General features: G+C 44.0%; 1 protein-coding gene across 1 annotated transcript in view; it reads left to right on the plus strand.

Moving 5' to 3' along the window:
- The window catches only part of PIGG (phosphatidylinositol glycan anchor biosynthesis class G (EMM blood group)), a 94280-nt gene that overhangs the window by 57706 nt on the left and 12768 nt on the right, over positions 1-23806 (plus strand). Inside the window, exon 13 of the mRNA XM_080362773.1 lies at positions 8161-8324. Coding sequence (XP_080218899.1) covers positions 8161-8324 — 164 coding nt within the window. The remainder of the gene's footprint in view (positions 1-8160; positions 8325-23806) is intronic.

Here is a 23806-nt window from a genome sequence, read left to right on the forward strand (position 1 = left end):
TCGTCTTAGGCAACCTGTTCCAGTGTATGACAACCCTTGCAGTAAAACAGTTGTTTTGTGACATTCAAGGGGACTTGATTGTATTTCAGCTTGTGTTCATTGCTTTTCGTCCTTTCACTGGGCACCACTGAGAAGAGTGGATATATCTTCATTCTGTCAGATATTTATGAACATTGGTGAGATCCCTGCTGAGCTTTCTCTATTCAAGGCTAAAAAATTTGCACTTTCTCATCCTCTCATTTTATGTCAGACACTACAGTACCTTCACCACCTTTGTAACATATCAGTGGACTTACTCCACTACACCCATTTCTGTCTTGTGCTGGGGAGCCCAGAACTGGATCCAGAACGCCAGATGTGATCTCACCACAGCTGAGCAGAGAGGAAAGATTATCTTCCTCAATGTGCTGGCTCTACTTTTCCCACTACAGCTCTCGGTTGGCTCAAGGGAACATTGCTTGCTCATGTCCAACTTGTTGTCCACCAGGAACAACCTATGTCCTTCTGCCAAGCTGTTTTCCAGATGGTCATCCCCAAGCCTGTCCTGGTGCACGGGTTTTATTCTTCCCCAAGAGCCAGATTTGACATTTTCCTTTGCTGAACTTCATGAATTTCTTGTCAGTCCATTTCTCCAGCCTGCCAGGGTGCCTCTGAATGGCAGCGCACCCATCTGCTGTATCAACCACTCCTCCTAGTTCTGTATTGTGTGCAGACTTGCTGAAGGGGCACTCTGGCCTGTTGTTCAGGTCATTAATGAAGATGTTAAACATTATTTGCCCTAGTGTCAAGTCCTGGAGTTGATTGCAGGTGACTGACCTTCAAGTGAACTTTGTGCTGCTGATCCACAACTATGTGAGCCCAGCAGCTGAGCCAGTTTTCAGATGACCTTACTGTCCACTTTCCTAGTCTGGACTACATCAGTTTGCCTGGGAGGTTGTCACAGGAAACAGTGTTAAAAGCTTCCTTTCATTAGATACGTGTAGCCCATGTATCTTTGGCAAACACGGAGATGGGTTTTTTGCCCTTCGTAATTTGAACTCAATTATCTGATGTGCAAAATATTACTGTAGAAAAGTAGAATGGTCAAGCTGGTATCTCATAAGATTACAGAGGCTAGAAAGGTCCCTCAAAATCTAAGTAATGCTCTCTCTTGAGTTGGTAAATTTCTCCCAGTTTATTCTGATAATAGGTTTTCCTGTCTGGGACTGTATATCCAAGGATGGAAGAAGCTTCTTCCAGAAATTATGTTTAGTTTCATGCTCTTTGTATGTAAGTTTGCTTGGTGTATAGCATTCTGATCTGCGCTACCAAGGGAAAATAAAAAGTCTGACAACCTACAAAACCCACTTCCTTCATTAAACATTCTTCTTGGATATATTTAAGCTTCTCCTTCTCTTTCATTTGAGTTCGTAGCCTAGAGCATTAATGACTTGTTACAAGGGAAAAACTGCTCAGTTTGTGTAGCTTAAAATCAGGATTGAAGTGTTTTATTGATTTATTAATGACACATAATTAACTGGCCATCCTATATAATTAATAATGGCACTTAGTTAACTGATGGTCACCGAACAATGGATGCAGGATCCATACCAGATATACAACAGGTGAATATCCACCAATTTCTATGTAATTTTGCATACCTGATTTGAAAAAGATGTAGTCCCCATCCATGCACCAGGACTTCTCTCTCACAAACCCATAGAGAGAACCTTTCCTTCAGGTTGTTACAAACACTCTCTTCTCATGGCAATGCAGGTTCCCCTGTTTACACACACTCTAGTGATGGATGCAGGCACTCGAGCTTTATGTGTTTATGTATATCTCAAGAGTACCATAGACAACTGACCTCAGGAGAAGCTATAGATGATTTTGCATGGTTATGTACACTTCCCAGTTCTTACTTACTCTAGTGATAGAATGTGAAACTCTGAAAGTATTCATGTTTTTAACGATGTGGCTTTCTGGTTTAGTAACTTTTTTTCTTTTTTTTAATAAGCTATTTAATCTTTTCCCTTCACCTTGTGGGGAAAAACAGGAAACTCTTTACTTGGTGATAGCTTTCAAATTCCTTCCTTGCTTCTATGCCTCCTAGTGAAGATACACCATTTTTACTGAGTAAGCTGCAGGTGTACCAGATTTAGCAACTACCTGTCTTGGCCATGACCATCAACATTGAGGTCTTAAATTTTTTAAGAAAGGGTTGTATTTCAGACAGAGTATGTATCATTTGTTCTCAAATACTGAATAACCAGTAAGGAAGTACAACCAGGCTGTTTCTGCTGGAGAAGTCCAAGTTCTCAGCTTCAGTATTGACCTCTGTTCAGCCTGTCTTGGTGCCTGCTAGCAATTAATTTTCTGCTTCCAGAGCAAGATGATATCTACACTTGACTGCTAGGGGACAGATGTGAAGGAAGCACAACTATATTAGTAGACATAATGTGCAGAGCTGGCATAGGTTTAATGTCTTCCCTGACTTATTTCCCCAAGTTTTGTGGTTACTAGAGCTACCACTATTCAACTTGCTGGGTTCAGAGTAGTGCTAGGTTTTAATTCCAGACAGGCATAAAGAGCTAATGTGGCATAAAAAAATCATAGCAGGTTTATGGTTGAAATACGTAAATTGGAAAACACTGATATTTGTTGTTGATTCCCACCAGATTGGATACTAAATTTAAACTATGCTAGCTAAATAGGGCAGAAGAAGAGGAATATAAGTTAAATAGAAAACCCTTCCATCTGGAAATAGGAGGGAGATTTAGCAAACTACTTTTTGCACGTGTCCAGTTGTGATTATGAGGAGAATGAGACTTCTTGCCCTGGCTGCTGAGCTTATATTAGATCATGGTAGAGAGGAGGGTATGTAATGACAAAACCAGTAACTCTGTCTTGCTAAGTGTGGAATGTAAGTGATGGCCTTTTGAATATGATCATGACTAAAAATAGCCTTGTTCAGGATAGCATTTTTAATGAATGAGACAGTGTTCTTTTGAAAAAATATTGTAGAGTCCTTAAAGACTTTGTGGAAGTATAGCTGTGAAAATCCTAAGTGTATAGAGGAAGCAAGGTCCATTGGAACAGATACTATCTTTTATTAATCAGCTGGCATAATGTATAAAATTGGGGGTAAAAATGAAATGCCTGTGTGTGGAAACTAATATTTTGATCTTAAGTAGAATGGGGGGGAGGAGGGGAGGTTTTGCATTCTACACTTCATCCACACCAGGGCCCTGAGTACATCTACTGTCTAGGTGTTTAGTTTAGCAAAGTACAAGGTCATCTTCTTAACTGAGAGGAGCTTTGGGAGATAGCTAAAATGAAGGGCCTGGCCCTCCTTTCCTTCGGGAGATGCTTTTAATCTGATGCTTTACTGACTGTGCTGTGTCACAGCTGTATAAGCAGGTATATCTGTGTGGGTCTTGTACCTTCTTGATCCTGATCTGGACCTGGTGGTTGGGCTTCCTGACCTAATTTTGGACCTGACTTGTAACTATAGACTTGCTATGTGATCCCTGGAGTGCATCTGGCCCTGATCCCTGTCTCTGGATCCTGTACTTACCTGGACATGCCACTGAGTATTCCCAGTCCTCCTGACTTAGTGCTCTCACCTGCCCTATTTTCCCCCATATTTCCCACCTTACTTTCCCTTGTAGAACCAGGTGGTCCTTGCTGCTCTCTGGCAATATGAACCTAGAAGGCAAATTTATTAAACAGTTATAACTTACATGGGAAGACTACACATTAACTCGTTTTTCCAGCCCTTTATCAAGATCTTTGTGAATTGTATGCAGTGGAAAAGGTTGCTCACATAGATCATGCAGTCTTCATGGGATGCACCCATGAGTGCTGAGAGAAGTTATTGCCAAGCCACTCTCCATCATCTTTGAAAGGTCCTGGAGAACAGGAGAGGTGCCTGAGGACTGGAAGAAAGCCAGTGTCACTCCAGTCTTGAAAAAGGGCAAGAAGGACCCAGGAAACTACAGGCCAGAAAGCCTCACCTGTGTCCCTGGTAAGGTGATGGAACAACTTATTCTGGACATATTTCCAAGTATGTGGAGGAAAAGGAGGTTATCGGGAGTAGTCAGCATAGATTCACCAGGGAGAAATAATGTTTGACTAAACTAACAGCCATCTATGATGGTATGATTGCTTGGGTAGACAAGGGGAGAGCAGTGGATGTTGTCTACCTTGACTTCAGCAAGACTTTTGATACCATCTATCACAACATCCTCATAGGCAAGCTCAGAAAGTATGGGTTGGATGAGTGCATAGTGAGATGGATCATGAACTGGCTGGATGGCAGAGCTCAGAGGGTTCTGATCAATGGTGCAGAGTCTGGTTGGAGGCCTGTTGTTAGTGGGGTTCCACAGGGGCCAGTGTTACGTCCAGTCCTGTTCAACCTGTTCATCAATGACCTGGATGAAGAGACTGAGTGGACTCTCAGCATGTTTGCTGATGGTACCAAACTGGGAGGAAGGGCTGACACACCAGAAGGCTGTGCTGCCGTTCAGCAGCACCTGGACAAGCCAGAGAACTGGGCAGAGAAGAATCTGATGAAATTCAACAAATGCAAGTGTAGGGTCCAGAACAGCTTAGGGGCTGACCTGCTGGAAAGCAGCACTGCAGAGAAGGACTTGAGAATTCTGGTTGACAACAGGTTCACCGTGAGTCAGGAATGTGCCCTTGTGGCCAGGAAGGCCAATGGTATCCTGGAGTGCATTAGGAAGAGTATGACCAGCAGGTCGGGGGAGGTTATTCTCCCCCTCTACTCTGCCCTGGTGAGGCCACATCTGGAGTATTGTGTCCAGTTCTGGCCTCCACAGTTTAAGGAGGACGAGGAACTACTGGGAGGGAGTCCAGTGGTGGGCTACAAGGATGATAAGGTGTCTGGAGCATCTTTCTTGTGATGAAAGGCTGAGAGAGCTGTGTCTACTCAGTCTGGAGAAGAGAAGGCTGAGAGGGGATCTTATAAATGCTTAGAAATATCTGAAAGGTGGATGTCAAGATGATGGGACCAGATTCTTTTCAGTGGTACTCAATGATAGGATGAGGGCAACGGGCACAGACTGAAGCACAGGAGGTTCCGTCTGAGGAGAAACTTCTTCACTCTGAGGGTGCCAGAGCACTGGAAGAGGCTGCCTAGAGAGGTTGTGGAGTCTCCTCTGGAGACATTCAAGACCTGTCTGGACACATTCCTGTGCAACCTGCTTTAGCAGATGGGCTGGACTAGATGATTTCCAGATGTCCCTTCCAGCCCAAACCATTCTATGGTTCTGTGATTCATGCTTGGAGGTTTTCAGAGCCTGGCTGGATAAAGTCCTGTGTTGTTTATGTGTAGCTGGGTGAAAGCACTACATTTTTTTTAGTCTTTTTTTAGTAGTTAGGATTTTTGCTTTGTTTATTGCTTTGCATAAATTGATGAAGAGAAGCAAAGTTAAAAATATGCCAGTGTTGTCAAACAGACAGGAAATTAATACATGTAGTCTACTTATTTGTCAGGATAGTAGAGCAAGCTTAAGAACCTCTTGATGTATTTTTCAACAAGCTTGAATGATACATTGTTTTCTCCTAATCTCTTGAGTTCTCCACATCTTAGAACTCACCATTCACTTCCCAGAAGTATACTGTATCTTTATCACTGCTACTTGCCCTTCAAATGCAGTGACAATGGAAATAAATACCTTGATTGTTTCTATCAACTATAGCAGCTCCTAAAAAAAATTTATGTTGCTGTAAGTATTTCTTAAAATATTTTAGTTACCTTGGATGAAAACTTATAAATGAACAAAAATTCCATGTATTCATTTATTAGTCTTGTGGGTTTTTGTTCGCATCTTTAGAGCACTGTATCTGCAGAAGAGGAGGAAGAAAATACAATCTCAGAACCTTTAAGACTTGTTTATACTTTCTGGTATTTTTATCACTGGAGGAGAACAGAATAGATTTGTACATTTTAGAATTCATTTATATCAAATTCATCTTGCCTTTAGGTAGAGAGATGGACTGAGTGACATTTTCAAGTGGCTTATAGCTTTCTCATTGCAATTTCAAAACATTGTAGGATCATTTTTATTGGAGAGGACCTCAGGAGGCCCACAGTTCAACTGCATTTTCAGAGCAGCATCAGCTGTGAGGTCAGACCCGTTTGCTCAGGGTCTTGAAACCTCCAGAGATGGAGACAGCAGAACTTTTCTGGCCAGCCTTTTCCAATGACTTCATTTGTTCACCTTAAATTATTTTCTTCAAATAATTACAATAAAGTCCTCATTCTGTGCTTGTTTATAGAGTTCCAGTTACTAGAAAGGCATATAATTATGTGAAGGGTTCAGTGGAAGTGCAATAACAGTTTGCTGTGTTAAATCAGTCATTAAACAAGTCAGAAGCGTATCAGTTTCGTCTTGCACATCTATACTTCTCAGTTCAGTGAAAGTCATTGAGATACTGTAGGTAATAGCTTATATTCAGTGAGTGATGTGATATCTGAAAAGTTTTCAGATAAATATTGCAGCTTTGAAGAGGGTTTTAGATTCTTTTCATTACTGTCTATGGAGGGATTCTCCTCTGTTACTATAGCAAATATGCTGGGTAGCAGTGTTCTTATATTTATGCCTCATTGATCTAGATCATGATGGATTATCATGGAATGGTTTTATGCAATAGTGCATTGTCTCCTATGACTTTGTGCCCTTATCACAATAAGCTATTGCACTGTTTCAAATACTTGAGCAATACTTTAAGATAAATCAGACACTCTGAATTGTCAGTTGTCTATGTATTGTGTGGAATATTAGAATTTCATAAGCTACAAAAATTGATTTCAAATATATGAATTAGTCTTGGAGAAAGATACCCAAGATGAAATAAAAATACTTCTTAGTGCTCAGCAGGGTTCTTCTAATAGTACCTGTCGAGTCATCCATGAGGCTCAGCAGACTCCTGGTGAGAGTAGGGTATTTGGACACTTAACATCCAGTGTGGTTGGAGTTTTAAGTGTGTGGATCCAAGTGTGTTCATCCTTCCTCTCCTTGTTCTACGGTTACATCACTTTAAACAAAGTCAAAGATAGGTAGAATTAAACCTGTGGGAAAGGAACCACAGGGAATTTGGGGAGAAGGTGGAAAGCTCTGTTCCTTCCTCCTGGTTCCCTCCTCTGCCCTCACTACTTTCCTGAGGAGATGTCGAGGGTTTAGATTGTGGGGTGACAATAAAACCCTGGCAGATGTATTGTTAACCTCCTCTCCCCGTCACTTCCTCTTTTGCCCCTCCCTCTTCCCCCCTTCCCACTAAGGACAGGTGATCGGGAGGGAAAGAAGGACAGAGAGAAGAGAGCTGGAAAAATTAAAAATGTTTTACTACTGCTACTAATAAGAATATAGAAAATAATACAAAATATACAAAACCAATCTTGAAAGTCTCAGCAACTGCAGAGCCAGCACCCAAAGTCCTGGATTGGACTCTGCAGCCAACCGGAGCTGGATTCAGTCTCTAGGCCTCAGTTCGCAGGGACGACTAGCAAGATCCTCTCCTAACGTTGGCCATAAGCAGAAAGGAAAAGAAGGCAAAAGGGACGAGATCCTCGTGATCTCCCACTTTTATATGAAGTATTTACGTGAATGGAATGTTATATACAGTTGGTCAGTTTCTTGGTCACCTGTTTCTCATTACCCCTCCTGAGATGTCCATCCATGCTTATCAATAACTTTGCATTCCATTGCTATGTTTACCAAAACATTTATCTGGTTCTCCAGGAAAATGCAGCTAATACGAAGGCTTTAGCTGACAGGCAAAGTCACTAAAAGAGAAACTTGGTTTTTTACAAAACCAGGACAGGAGAGTACATGTATTTTTTTCTTTACTGTGACCAAGTGTAGCTGCTTGCTTTAAACTCTTCTGTGATTTATTAAGTAACAGGCATGTTAATGTGCATACAAAATAAGACAAGCAAAAGATCCTGTTCATGCCTTCAGTAGTCTGTAAGTCCTAATTAGAAACTCTTGTATGGTAAGCTGCTTTATTGAAATTCCAAGGTAATGAATATGGCTGTACTGTAAAGTGGCTTAAACAGTAAGTCTTTAGCAGGCACAGTAATTAGTATTATTCTAATATATTCTGAATGTTTCTTTGGATATATTTGAATCTTTGTTTTTTTATTCCTATTTTCAGGGAAATTCAAATGGCCTTGCTACTGTGGATGTTACAGCAGGTTTTGTGGGACTAGAAAACTATGTGGAAATACCAGCTGTCTTCCTTACAGCATTTGCAACTTATGCAGGACCTTTGCTTTGGGCCATTCATTTATTGTGCTACTTGAGCTCTGAAGACAGCAGGTAATCAAGTTTTGAACTAAAATAATGCTTCTCTACGTACTATAAATCTTATCCATATAGTGTATACCTTTTCAAACAAATAGTTTTGTTCACTTTTTTTTTTTTTTCCTTGGAAGTTAGTTTTCTGTTAAGAAAATGCACGTTCATTTTTTGGTATGAGTTTGTATCACTTCACTCTCAGTTTCATTTTCTCTGCAGAAGTTTTGCACTGGGAATATATGTGTGTGTTTTACTAATTTGTTTCTTAATGAGTTCTCAGTGTGCTGATCTAAATTACTAATTTTATTATGTTTTGTTGTAATAGCATGTGCTGTCTAAAAACATTCTACTTAGAACCTCCTAAGTAGGAGATGTGAGAAGGACTTTTAAAAGTAATAGAATTCAGAACATTACCTCTTAGTCTGAGGCCAGCTACACTGAAGTCATCTTTGGTCTTACATAGACTGATACTGTTTAAGTACTGGTCTTTAGGTATAATGCCTCTGAAAACCAGACTTTTCTCTGTTCATTCTGCTATTTTTTTTTTCTTCAGGAGGATAGGATGTGGAATACACTAACTATTAATGTCTGAATTTGCATAGCTGCAGAAACCCCTTTCTCGAATTTTCCTTACTACCTGGTGTCTTGACACCAAACTCAGTTTTAACTCTGTTTTTAATGCTCCTCAGTTTAGCTTTTGTTGCTGCTTTACTCCATCAGTACCTCCCCCCAATATCCAAGCTCTTCAAGTTTTCTCCATTCTTTCAACTCTCTTTAGAAAGAGTTATCATATACATGTAAAAAGCCCTGCTTCTTGTCTTCTAGTAAATATATGACCCATGACCCTGGATTTTGCTTACATTCTATTAATCTACTGTTTTTCCCAATTTCTTTATCCCACTGCCTTGTTTTGTTTAAAATAGTGCTGAAACTGCAGAAGGCAGAGGTTCAGCTGCTTCATGTATTTTCTTAAATGTATGCAAGACTGAGCTTTTTAAAAAAACCTTTAGAAGCTTTACAATGTTCTTTTTAAAGGTTTCTTATTAACTGTTTTATAAGCAATGTGCCCTGCTCAGTGAAATTCAAACCCTTTCCTTTTTTTTTTTCATGTGGTCCTGAGCTCAATATGAAGATCCTTTCCCTGCTTCCTCCAAAGAGGAAGGTCTAAAAGAATCCAGCTGCCATGCTTTTTTGGAGCATGCTGAATGGGTTCCATCTGGTTTCCACAGGATGTCAACAGGATTCCTGACCCATCCTGGTGCAGTCTGGGCTGAGTGGGTGTTCCCGGAACTGCTCAGCAGTGCCATTCTTAGCAAAGTCCATAGCATCCTGCAGTCTATTATAGAGCTGTTGCATCTGAGGGAGTTGACCTGGACAGAGAAGTCTGACTTCAGTGCTAACTATCCAGCTACTATTCCAGCCACCTAGATCCCCTGTAAATTATAGTTGCATCAGTTGGGTTTGCTTACCAAGAGCTTCTTCCTGGAGTTCGTAGAAACTGAGATCCACTGGGGCACCATTTCCTACAGGCAAGTACACATGCATACCCTTCCTTCTCACTGCACTTTGTCTCTATGAAATCACAGAATACTTGAGTCTGGACTCCATCCCTCTTGTCCAAAGGAGAGTCAACCAGAGCAGGTTCCTTAGGGCCATGGCTAGTTGGTTTTTTTTGGTATCTCCAAGGATGGACACTCCGGGGTCGTCTTAGGCAACCTGTTCCAGTGTATGACAACCCTTGCAGTAAAACAGTTGTTTTGTGACATTCAAGGGGACTTGATTGTATTTCAGCTTGTGTTCATTGCTTTTCGTCCTTTCACTGGGCACCACTGAGAAGAGTGGATATATCTTCATTCTGTCAGATATTTATGAACATTGGTGAGATCCCTGCTGAGCTTTCTCTATTCAAGGCTAAAAAATTTGCACTTTCTCATCCTCTCATTTTATGTCAGACACTACAGTACCTTCACCACCTTTGTAACATATCAGTGGACTTACTCCACTACACCCATTTCTGTCTTGTGCTGGGGAGCCCAGAACTGGATCCAGAACGCCAGATGTGATCTCACCACAGCTGAGCAGAGAGGAAAGATTATCTTCCTCAATGTGCTGGCTCTACTTTTCCCACTACAGCTCTCGGTTGGCTCAAGGGAACATTGCTTGCTCATGTCCAACTTGTTGTCCACCAGGAACAACCTATGTCCTTCTGCCAAGCTGTTTTCCAGATGGTCATCCCCAAGCCTGTCCTGGTGCACGGGTTTTATTCTTCCCCAAGAGCCAGATTTGACATTTTCCTTTGCTGAACTTCATGAATTTCTTGTCAGTCCATTTCTCCAGCCTGCCAGGGTGCCTCTGAATGGCAGCGCACCCATCTGCTGTATCAACCACTCCTCCTAGTTCTGTATTGTGTGCAGACTTGCTGAAGGGGCACTCTGGCCTGTTGTTCAGGTCATTAATGAAGATGTTAAACATTATTTGCCCTAGTGTCAAGTCCTGGAGTTGATTGCAGGTGACTGACCTTCAAGTGAACTTTGTGCTGCTGATCCACAACTATGTGAGCCCAGCAGCTGAGCCAGTTTTCAGATGACCTTACTGTCCACTTTCCTAGTCTGGACTACATCAGTTTGCCTGGGAGGATGTCACAGGAAACAGTGTTAAAAGCCTCCTTGTGATGTGAAAGTGCATTAAATACATGTAGCCAGTGTATCTTCAGCCAATATGATAAGATGGAATAGAAGATAAAGATGTTTCGAAATAATACATTTGCGGTGGAAATATAGTTGGAACTCCTTAAACAATTTGCTTTCATCTTATGAAACATGTGAAACTAGAAAATATTTTCCTCACATGGAAAGTTAAATATGTTTCTAAAATAATTAAGTGGCATGTGATAGACCGTGACATGGATACTGCTACCATTTTTAGTTCTTCAGGCTATCCTAAGAAACTTGGCAGCTTAAATTTTATGGGATTTTCACAGACAAAAATAGTAAGAACTCTTTGGTTTCAGTCTCCATGGAAACTGTGCAATAACTCTTGAAACTATTTTTGAGACAGGGAGTACTGATTAAACTAACGCCTAAGCTTAACCAAGTATTCTGTGTGTGAGCTGCATAAATTGCAGAGAGCACCTGATTCATGTAAAGGGTAGTTTTTACTGTGACCATTGTATTGCTGTGACCTAAAGTAGAACTTCGGGGTTTGGGATCCTTAAGACCAAGAAAAAGGCCATGTTGTTGGATAACCTGACCTCACTGTGCAGTAAGCTCCAGATGGATTCACTTTTCAAGCTCCTGTCCAAACAAAATTGTCATGTGGGTGATGTTCACAGTGTTGTATAATTACCACTCTTTAGCTAGGCATTGTGGTAGGTTTCAGATTACTTGCACATTGGAATCTGTGCTTTAAGTGGTTTAATGAGTCAGGTGTCAAGCTGAAGTGGTGGATGTGTCCTAGCATCAGAAGGCTGCATGCTTATTGGCTTTTCTTCCTTAGTGATCAGAATTTCTAACAGTGCTTTCATGTTAGCAAATGGCTTTCAGGTGTTGAGAATGGAAGTTTTACCCAATGGGAGCGTGTAAATAGTTGCAAATCTTTCAATGTTATGCTGCAATTTTGTTAATGTAGAAAGCTGGTACAGCAAACTAAAGTTTTGTTGCGAATTCTTTTATAATGCTGATCTAAGGAGAATTACAAAGGCATAGTAGCTAAAGGAATTTCAGCAGTAAATATCAGCTTTTCCCATCTTCAATCTAATCTGTTTAACTGATTGAGTCCTCCACATTCACAATCTATGTTAATACAAGAATCCTTTTTCTTTTTGACAACCTGGACATGCAATGAGTGTTTCAATATACTTTTTTTTTTTTTTGAGTCCCAGTTAGAAAGTGCAGCCCTCCTTAAAAGAACAATCCAAACAATTTTCCCTGAGCCCTCTGGTGTTTTACTTAAGTAGGTTTTAATTCTTCTGGTTTCATTCCATTCTCTCTTCCTTAGGTTAAATCTGAAGAAGTATTTACAACTAAGTATACTGCTACTGCATTCTCTAGAATGCTAATACCTGTTATCTGTTTTGTTTGCCAGCAGTCACATTGTCTAAATAAACTAAATAAAACACACAGAAGAAAGTATCTACTTGTTTGTTGACATGCATGGAAATTTGGAAGTTATTTGATAAGATTCAAATGGGTTTTATTGCCACAAGCCAGAAGAGCATTTTACTCACTTAAGTATCTCATGACATGCCCTCACTGCAGTGATGACTAGAGATTCCTCTTAGACATCATTAGTGCTCTCTGCTGGATACCTCCTCATTCATTCGTCATGTTGGGGAGACACTGACTTTTCCAATGAGGCTTCCTTCAGGCAGCTATGGATCTTAGTGGCTTAGGTAGAGGCAACTTAGAGTAAGCAACTCAGGTATGCTTTTTAATTTTTAAGTGGTCTGTCGCTTTGTGGGTAATCTTGAATTGAAAGTGCTTTGAAATTGCTTTTTATTTCTGCCCAAGTTCTGATTTGAGGTTTTTATGGTCAGATTGTCTTCCTCCTCTTGCTCTTCTGACGTTGTTCTTCTTAAGTTTTGTGTCTGTAAATAATCTTCTGGTAGTCCTTTTAGTAAATTCTGATGAAAGGGGTTACATTAGTCTGTACGGACATCTAAGAAGAATTCTTTGAATGGTCCATGCAGCTGTTAGTAGGGGAAGGACTCTGAAGCTTGGTGCTGCTATAAAATGAAGCTACGCTTTCCTGTGTCCTTCCCTCTGTCTCTGACTCACTGTCCCTCATTCTCTCTTGCTTGCTATCTCTCTCACTCACTTGGTATCCCTCTCTTTACCTTGTTTGGTACTCCCCAGTCTCTCTCTACTGCTATCCACTCACCACCACTAAGGACTGCTGGACACACTTTACACGTCTTCCATTTGCATTGCTTCTCACTTGTGTGTGCTTTGCTTCTCTCCCTCTCACCCTTCCCCATTTTCTTATGCATTTTCTGTCTTGTCACAAAAATTTGCAACTGGTCCATGCCAAATGAGGAGAGGGGCAAGGATGCAAAGCATAGAATTGTGAGAGTTAATATTTGTTCATGCACATGAGGTGTTGCAACTAAACTAGGGTACCCTGAATGTGGTTTTACGCAGGGTTCTTATATCTTTGCTCATGCTTCTGCCTTGCTACCTCTCGCTCTCTCTCCCTCTGTCTTGCTATACACCTGTCTCCCCTCACCCTCCCAAGCAATTCCTTTCTCTCTTGCTTTCTCACCCTCTCACAGATGCTTCCTTTCCTTGTGTACTTTCCCCATCTCTTATGCCTGGGCTTTCATAATCTTTCATGTGTGTATGTTCCCCGTCTCTTCTGTGTGCAGGCTTTTCCCAACTCTCATGTGCGTGCTTCCCAGCTCTCATGCACATGCTCCCCCTCCTTGCATGTGCTTACCTCTTTCTCATGGGCTTCCCCACTCTCATGCTTGACTCCCCCATGCATTTCTGTCCCACTCATCTTTCTGCCCTTTTGTAAGCATACTTCCCCCATCTCATGACTCCTCATGTGCTTTCCTCCTTAGCTATTTCCTCCCTCCCACTTCCACCCTCATGATCTTCCATCATACTTTTCCTCTCCCTCATGCACTCTTTCTCTCATCATGCTTTCTTCCTCTCATGCATTCTCCCTGCCTTGTGTGTGCTCTCTCCCACCCTCACATGCAGTTTCACCTTCTCTTATGCACTTCTCCCCCTCTCATACACACTTCTGCCTTCTCTCACACACTTCTCCCTTTCTTGCATGAACTTCTACCTTCTCTCACATGCCTCTCTACCTCTGTTTTGCCTGTTTCTCTTTCCTTTGTCTTCTTCCCCTGGCTTCCCCTCTTTTACATGCTCCTCCTCTCCTTTGTGTGTTCCACTCTCACATGATTCCCCCACACACACACGCACTCTCCTCCCCATGCATGCACTTTCTGCCTCTCGCATGGGTGCTTCTCCTTCTTAGGCATGCTCTACCTCTCTCACTTGAATGTGCTTTGTCTCTCCTTTGTTTTCTTTCTCTCTTGTGCACTTTTATGTTCTTGCATGTCTTTGTCTTGTTTATCCTTCTGTCTCTTGCATTTCCTTTTTCCGTCTTCCTTTTACCTTCTTTGCCTGTTTTCATGTCTCGTGTTTTCCATCTCTTTCACACACACACTCAAATTCATACAAACTCAAATTGAACATGCGATGGAGAGGGAAAGTACAAGCAGTCTCTTACCTGGGTCTTCTTTCTCCCTCCCAGCTTCCCTATCTGATGTGCCTTTTCTTTATCTAGGACCTCCCTCCCTCATTCTCTCTTTGCCTCTTGCTTTCAGTCTCCTTTGTATGCTCTCCAGTCTCTGACAGATTTTGCCTTTCTTGCATGCACTTTCCCTTTTTTAAGCTTGCAGTCTCCATCTTGGGCTTCCTCCTTCTTACTCTCTGTCCTTCTATCGGTGTAGTTTTTCCTCCCAATCTGTAAGACCATCCCCCAGACATACCCTGCTTTGTCCTTGTCTTGGACCTGCTTTTCCTCCATCTTAGATTTTCATTTCCCCTCTCTTGGGGGTTTCCTGTCTGTCAGATGCACTTTGCCTCTGTCTTTCAAGTTTTCTCAGAGTCCCTCCTCACATACACTGGCTATCCCTCCTCTCCTACCATCTCTCCTGATGCAAATTGTGGGTAAGCCAACTATGAGAGGAGTGCTGCTGGGTCTCATTCTCACTAACAAGGAGGCTCTGGTCGAAGCGGTAAAGGTTAAGGGCTGCCTTGGCTGCAACAACCATGAGATGGTGGAGTTCAGAATCTCACGTGGCAAGAATAGAATACCAAGCAGAATCACAACCCTGGACTTCAGAAAGGCCAACTTTGGCCTTTTCAAGCAATTGCTAGGGGAAATTCCATAGGCAAGGGTAAAGGGGCACAAGATAGTTGGTTAACATTCAGGGACTGCTGCTTCCAAGCTCAAGATCAGAACATCCCAAAATGTAGGAAGTCATGGAAGGGAGCCAGGACACCAGCTTGGTTAAACAGGAAACTGCTGGGCAAGCTCAAGTGGAAGAGGAGAGTTTACAGATCATGGAAGCAGGAGCTGGCCACGTGGGAAGAATATAAGGCTGATGTCAGAGATGCAGGGAGGCAACTAGGAAAGCTAAGGCTTCCTTAGAATTAAACCTTTTGAGTGTGGTCGATGACAACAGAAAGAGCTTCTTCAAATACATCACACATAAAAATAACATTAGAGGTAGTGTAGGCCCACAGATGAATGAGGTGGGTGCCCTGGTGACAGAAGATACAGAGAAGGCAGAATTACTGAATGCCTTCTTTGTCTCTGCCTACTCTGCCGGAAGCTGTCCTGAGAAGCCTCATACCCCTGAGGCCCCAGAGGAAGTTAGGGCAATGGAGGAGTTCGCCTTGGTTGATGACGACTAGGTTAAAGAGCAGTTAAGCAATCTGGACATCCAAAAATCCATGGATCCAGATGGGAGGCACCCACAGGTACTGAGGGAGCTGGTTGAAGTCATTGCTAGGCCACACTCCATCAATTTTGCTAAGTCGTAAACGGGAGAGGTGCCTGAGGACTGGAGGAAAGCAAATGTCACTCCAGTCTTCAAAGGGCAAGAAGGAGGACCTGGGTAACTATAGACCGGTCAGCCTCACCCCCATCCCTGGAAAGGTGATGGAACAACTTATGCTTGGTGCCATCTCAAAGCATATCAAGGCAGTCAGCATGGCTTCACCAAGGAGAAGTCGTGCATAACCAAGCCTTTTATGAATACATAATGAGGTGGATAGATGATGGTAAAGCAGTGGATGTGGTCCATATTGATTTCAGTAAAGCGTTTGATACTGTCTCCCACAGCATCCTCACAGGTAAACTGAGGAAGTGTGGACTGAATGATCAGGTAGTGAGGTTGACTGGGACCTGGTTGAAGGAAAGAAGACAGAGTTGGGGTCAATGGGATGGAGTCTAACTGGAGGCCTGTATCTAGTGGAGTCCCTCAAGGGTCAGTACTGGGACCAGTACTATTCAATATATTCATCAATGACTTGGATGAGGGAATAGAGTGCACTGTCAGCAAGTTTGCTGATGACATAAACTGGGAGGAGTGGCTGACACACCAGAAGGCTATGCTGCCATCCAGCGAGACCTAAACAGGCTGGAGAGTTGGGTGGGGAAAAATTTAATTAAATATAACAAGGGCAAGCGTAGAGTCTTGCACCTGGGCAGGAACAACCCCAGGTTCCAGTATAAGTTGGAGAAGGACCTGTTGGAGAGCAGTGTAAGGGAAAGGGACCTGGGGGTCCTGGTGGGCAGCAGGATGACCGTGAGCCAGCACGGTGCCCTTGTGGCCAAGATAGCCAATGGCATCCTGGGATGTATTAGCAGGGATGTGGTTAGTAGGTCCAGAGAGGTTTTCCTTCCCCTCTACTCTTTCCTGGTGAGAACTGGTGGAAAGGTGGGTGCCCTTCTGTGCCCCTCAGTTCAAGAAGGACAGGGAACTGCTGGAGAGAGTCCAGCGCAGGGCAACAAAGATGATTAAGGGAGTGGAGCACCCCCTTATGAGGAAAGGCTGAGGGAGCTGGGTCTCTTTAGCTTGGAGAAGAGGAGACTGAGGGGTGACCTCATTAATGTTTATAAATATGTAAAAGGTGAGTGTCACGAGGGTGGAGCCAGGCTCTTCTCATTGCCTGGTGGAAAAGGATCTGGGGGTGTTGGTCAACAGCCGGCTGAACATGAGCCAGCAGTGTGTCCAGGTAGCCAAGAAAGCCAGGAGCATCCTGGCTTGTATCAGAAATAGTGTGGCCAGCAGGACAAGAGAAATTATCATTCCTTTTTACTCAGCACTGGTTAGGTCACACCTTGAGTACTGCGTACAGTTTTGGAGCCCTCGCTGGAAGACGTTGAGGTGCTGGAGCATATCCAAAGAAGAGCAATGAAGCTGGTGGAGGGTTTGGAGCACAAACCCTTTGGGGAGCAGCTGAGGGAACTGGGGCTGTTGTACTCTGGTGCACTTCTCTCTCTGATGTGATTTCCTACTTTCTTGTGCTTCCCTGATACATTTTCCCTCTTGCTCATGCTTTCAGTCTCTTAAGTTGTGCTTTTTTCCCTCTCTCTCATGCTACCCTCCTTATCTCTTGTTGCCCTCTCTCTGTTTCCCTCTCTTTAGTTCTCTCCATCTCTCTTTCTTGCCCTCCCTTTCCCTTCCCTGTCCCACTTCCTCCCTCCTGTACACTTTGTGTCTCCATCATTCCCATTGCGTGTCTCTCTCCTGCTTTGCGTTTCACTATTGCGTGTTATTCCTCTTTCTCAGACACACTTTAGCTCCCTCTTTCTAGTGTTTTTGCTGTCTCCTGTTTGCTGTCTCTCTCTTGAGCTTTCTCTGTCTTGCATGTTTATTCTTTCTCCAGTGCCTGCCTCTCTCAAAGTCTCTTTGTCTTGCATTCCCCCTCTCATGTGCTTCCTGTCTCTTTCACACAATTCTCCTCTCTTTTGATTGTACTTTTCCTCTTGTTTGCATGTTTCCTTGTGCTTTTCTTCCCTCTACGTCCTGTTATCCCTGTCTTGCTTTCCTTCTTTCCCTCTTTTCCAGTCTGCCTAGTTTTTTATCTCAGTTTTCTTCTGTCCCTCTCAGACATACACTTTCTCCATATTCCTTTCCTTTTCTCCCTTACACACTTTCCTACTCCCATGTCTCATGCAGTTTGCCTCTTTTACCTGCTTTGCCCCTCTGTTGTGCGGCTTGCCTCTGTCTCTCTGTCACGTCCTTTGCCTCAGTCTCTCACATACAGTGTGTCCCTCTCATGTGCTTTCTCCCTCCCGCTCATGTTCCCTCCTGCTCTTGCATGCTTTCCCTCTCACATGATTCCCATGCCCTTTTCCTTTTTCTGTGATGCTCTCTGCCTCTGTCTCACACACTGTGTGCCTGTCTCTCTGAGCAGCCTCCATCTCACACGCATTCTCTCTCATGCTTTCCTTCTCGCAGGAATTTTGCCTCTTTCTCATGCTTTCCTTGTCTCTCATGTGCTTTTCCTTGCTCACTGTTTCCATTCTCTTGCACTTCTCCCTTTCTCTGTTTTGTCTTATTACCACTCCTTCTTTTTCTCCCTCTCTCACATGGTCTCAGTCTTACACAATTTCCCTTCTTGTTTGCACCTCTCATCTCACTCATGCTTTTTCCGTCTTTTACTACTGTAATTCCTCACTCTCTCTCCTGCTATCTTTTTTGTTGTCCCTCTCTCTTGCTTCCTCTCTTTCTCTTGCTGTGCTTCTCTCATGTTATTCCATCTTTCTTCAGTTCCCCCTTCCCTCTCTCTTCCTTCAACTCCCACATCCCTCATCTCTGTCACTTTTCCTTTCTCCTTCACATGCTTTCTCACTCTGTCACAGGGTTTGTATCTCTCTCACCTACCATGTCGTTGTCCACTGTGTGCTTCTCCTGCATATCATGTCATTTGCCTCTCATGCTTCTCCCCCTTGCTCTTTCTCCCACACTTTCCCTATCTCTATCTCATGCACTTTCCCTCTCACTGTCATGTGGTTTGCCCACCTGTCATTGGCTTTTCACCTTGAGCATGCAGTTTACTCTTTCTCACACACTTTACTTCCTTGCATGCTTTTTCTTTCCCTTGTGCTTTACTGTTTTCCCTCTTTCTCTCATGTTGTCTCTTCCTCTTTTGCTAACCCCTTCTCACATGGCATGCTTTCCCACCTTTCTCACACTTTTCATCTTTCTTTTATGCTCTTTCTGTCTCATAATTTCAGTCTTTTGCTCGATACCCTCTCTCTCGATACCTCTCTTTCTCTTTGTCCCTCTCCCACTTGCTATCACTCACACTCTCCAGCTTTCCCTTTTGCTGTATGTTTCCCTCCCTGTTGTATGCCATTTTCCACTGTTTGGATGTTCTTATCCTCTCTCTTAAAGATGCATTCTCTCTTTCCTGGATGCACTTTCCTCCCCTCTTTTGCTTTCCATGTATGTCTTGTGTGCCTTCACTCTTATGTGTCTTATTTCTCTTGCACGTCCCCCTCTCTCTGTGTCATTTTGCTATTTTGTTGTCTCCCTCTCTTACTTGTTCTCCCAGGCACACAACTTCCCTCTCTTGTACCTGCACTTTCTCACTCCTGCTGTTGGTTTTTCATTTTCTTTTTCTCCTTCTCTTTCATGCTGTCTCTTTCGATCTTTCGTTATCCTCTCTTTTGCTGTCCCTTCCTCTCTCTCTTTTTGCTGTTCCCCTCCCTGTTTTTCTTCCCCTTACTCCCATGTTTCCCTGTCTCTACCTTGTTTCCCCCCTCTCCGTCTTTCTTTCCCACTTCTGTCCCTCTCACTGGTGTTCTGTCTCCCTTTCCCTTGTTTTCCCTCTCTCTGAGACATGTTTTCATGGTTGTTTTCCCTTTCTCACACAGTTCCCCTCCATCACATGCCTTTCCTCTCTCTGTTATCCCCCTTTCCTCCCTCCTTCACATACTCCATTTCTCCCTGTTAGATGCATTGACTTTATACCATATGCTTTCTCTGAGACTTCCTTTTCTTGCTCTCCCTGTCTTTCTTTTATCCCACTCAGATTCCCCTCACTCTCCAGTGCCTCAAGCCCCCTCCCCACAAATTGCCTTGAATGTGCTTTCCGTGTCTCCAGTGAGCTTTCTCACACCACTGCCTCAGTGCTTCCCCTCTCTCTTCCAGCCTCTCCCTTAGCCTTTCACCCCTCTCTGTTTTCCAGTTCTCTCACACACATTCCCTTACTGACATCTATCTCATGCTCTTCCCTCTCTTATTCTCTCTTGCTTTCCCCTCTTCTGATTTCCTTCCCCTTCTTGCCTGCTTATTTATCCCTCCCACCCTTTTCCTCTCTTGCTTGCACTTTCCCTCCTGCATATGCTTTCAGTGTCTTGCTCACAACTCCTCTCTGCCCTGTTCTCTCTCTGCCACTGTCCCTTCTCTCACATTCCCTCCCTCAGTGTTCTCTCTCCCCAAAAATTCATCCTTTGCTGTACCTCTCTCATAGCCCCTTTCTCTGTCTCTCTCTTCTGTCCTCTCTGACTCTTATTGCCATCTCTTCCCTGCCTACTCTCCTGCTTTTCTCTGTCTCCCTTGCTCTTGCTTTCACCTCTCCCGTCACTTCCCCTTGTCTCGGAAAGTGCTCTCCCCCACCATGGAATGCACTTTTCCCACTCCTTCACATGCTATCCTGATCTCGATCAAGTGCTTTCTCCACTCTCTCTTCCACCGTCTTCCTCATGCTCCTTCCTCTCACATTCTCTCTTGTCTTTTCGCCTCCTATTGCATGCTTTCTATCTCTAATTTGCAATTTACCTCTTGCACGTGCTTTCAGTCTCTAACTTGAGCTTTCTTTGTGTCTCCTGCTCACTAGCACTCATAATCTCTCTTACTTGCTAGCCATGCCATGCCTGGCCACTGCCCTCCAGCATCCCTCTCTGTCTTTCAGTCGCATTTCATCTTGCTGTTCCCTCACTTTCACTCTCAAGGACTCTCCCATTTCTTTTCTTCCCAACACTCCCTCTGCCCGTATACCTCTCTTCTTGCTTCCTCTCCCATCTTCCTCCCTCACAGAGAGCCTTTCCCTCTCTCGCATGCTGTTGCGCTCACTGTCATACACAGTTTCTGTCACTCTCACATGCTGTCCCCTGGCCTGTCTATCTTTCTTGTGGTCCCTCTCTCTCTGGCAGTCCCTCCACCCCTCACTCTTCCCTCTCACTGCACCCCCAGTCTTGTCCCTCTCTCCTTCTTTCTCTGTCTGGCCCTCCCCTCCTGCCCTGGCTGGCCCTCTGGCTCCCCCGAGTCAGTCCATGTCCCCTGCCTTGCCACTCACCTCCTCCCCACGCTGTCCCGTTCTGACTTTTCCTCTCTCTTTAGCTTCCCTGCTATCAACTGCCCCCCCCTTACTGTCCCCATTGCTCTGTCTTCCGCAACCCCACCCTCTTCCCTCCTTGTCCCTCTGTCTCACTTGCTGTTCCCATCTAGCTCACTGCCCTTCCCCCCGCTGCTGTCCTTCTGTCTCTCTAGCTGTTCGTCCATCTCTCTTGCTGTCCATCTGTCTCTGCCTGTCTCATAGCCCCCATCTTTCTCACTGCTGCCCCTGCTCTGTCCCCTTGTCTGTCTCCCTGCCCTTGATGTTCCTTCCTCTCAAGCAGTGTCCTTTCTCCCTCTCTGAATCTTTTCTCTCCCTCTCAGTGTCCCTCCCTCCTCCTCTCTCACTTCCTGTCAATTCCTACTCTTGCTGTCTATCCCCTTCACTTTTTCTGGAGTCCCTCTTGGTCTCTTTCTCCTTCCACCTCTTCCCTTATCCCTCACTTTCTCCTCTCTGCACCTTCCTCTTACTGCCCCTGCTGCTCTCCCTCTGCCTCACTTTCCCTTTCATTGTCCATATCTTGCTCCCCACTCCTCTTTCTGTCTGTCCTTACATGTCTCTCACTCCCCTACATTTCTTGCACACTCATTGTCCATCCTCGTTTCTCATAATTTCAACACATTTACCCTCTTCTTTTATCATCTGTCACTCTCCCTTTCTCTGTCTTTCTCATTGCTTATTTTCCTTTTTTGGACACTTTCAGGAAGTGCTTTCTCAGAAGTGCTTTTCCTGTCTTGCACATTATTTCTGTGTCTGGTATATTTGTTGTCTCTGCTGCATGATCTCTACTTCTGATGCACACTTTTTGCTTGCCCTGAATAAGCTTTCTTACTCTGCCTTACAAGCTTTTTGGCTCAACCTTTTTGGCTCAACTCTCACTTACAAGCTTTTGGACTGCTACATCCTTTCTGTGTCAGTTTCCGCATCTCATGCTTTCCTTCTCTTGTGCATGATGTTATATGCATCCTGGCACGATCAAGCTCTCTTGCACATTTGCCCTCTCTCTTTTCACTCCCTCGCTTCTGCACCCTCTGTCACATTTACCACATTGTGTGTTTTCGCATTCATGTGCTTTCCGTCTCATTTGTGTATCCCATCTCATGCACTTTCCCTTTCTTCTGCCTTCTCTCCAGTGCTTGCTTTCTTTTGTGCTTTCACTCTCCACAGGTGTGCTTTTCTACTCTTCTGTGTGTGCTTTCCTTTGTTCTTGCATGCATGCACATCCCCTATCTTGCATATGCTTATCCTATGTGCACTTTACCTTTAGTACATGTACTTCCCTCTCTCTCACTTGTATGCATTACTTCTCCCTTCATTCCTCACAAATGAATTCCTTCTCTCTTGTGCATGTGCTTTTTCCTCTTTATCTCTCACACATTCCCTGTCTCCCTCTTGTACACTTTTTATCTTTCCCTCCACCTCATGCACTTTTCCTCTCACTCATGCTTGTGCTTTTGCTCTCTTACCCTTGCTTTCCCTTTATCTCTCACATCTTTTCCCTTTCTTTTTCTCACACGCTTCCCCCTCTCACTTTCTTGCATGCTCTCTTCGTATGGCTTCCCTTTCTAGCATGCTTTCCTTGTCTTCTGCTCTTCCACATATGCTCTTCCCTATCTCTACTGCACCCTTTTCCTCTCTTATGTGCCCTTCCCCTCTGTCATTTTTTCCTTCTCTTGTGGGTCATTTTTTCTTCTCATTTGTTGGGTGGACTGTTCGGTGGATGAGGAACTGGCTGGATGATCACATCCAGAGAGTAGTGGTCAATGGTTCAATGTCTGGATGGAAACTGGTGTCAAGTGGTGTCCCTCAGGGGTCTGTATTGGGAGCAGCACTGTTTAATGTCTTCATCAGTGACATAGACACTGGCATCAAGGGCATGCTCAGCAAGTTTGCAGATGACTCCAAGCTGAGTGGTGTAGATGACATGCCTGAGGGATGGGATGCCATCCAGAGGGACCTGGACAAGCGTGAGAAGTGGGCACATGCAAACCTCATGAGGTTCAACAAGGCAAAGTGGAAGGTCTTGCACCTGGGGCTGGGCAATCCCCAGCATCAATTCAAGCTGGGGGTTAAGGGATTGAGAGCAGCCCTGCCAAGAAGGACTTGAGGGTACTGGTGGATGAAAGATTAGACATGAGCCTGCAATGTGTGCTTGCAGCCTAGAAGGCAAATCATATCTTTGGCTGCATCAAAAGGAATGTGGCAACAGGTTGAGGGAGGTGATTCTACCCCTCTACTCTGCTCTGCTGAGACCCCACCTGGAGTCCATCCAGCTCTGGAGCCCTCAGTACAGGAGAGACATGGTCCTGTTGGAGAGGGTCCAGAGGAGGCCACAAAAATGATCAGCAGGATGGAACAGCTCTACTGTGAGGACAGGCTGAGAGATTTGGGGTTGTTCAGCCTGAAGAAGAAAAGGTTCTGGGAACACCTTGTTGCAGCCTTTCAGGACTTAAAGGGGGCCTGTAAGAAAGATGGGGACAGACTTTTTCACAGAGACTGTTGTCATAGGACAAGGGGTAATAGTTTTAAACTATAAGAGGGGAGATTCAGGCTAGACATGAGGAAGAAATTTTCTACAATGTGGGTGGTGGAACACTGAAACAAGTTGCCCAGAGAGATGGTAGATGCCCC

The sequence above is a fragment of the Nesoenas mayeri genome (assembly GCF_963082525.1).
Source record: "Nesoenas mayeri genome assembly, chromosome: Z".
Lineage (NCBI taxonomy): Eukaryota > Metazoa > Chordata > Aves > Columbiformes > Columbidae > Nesoenas > Nesoenas mayeri.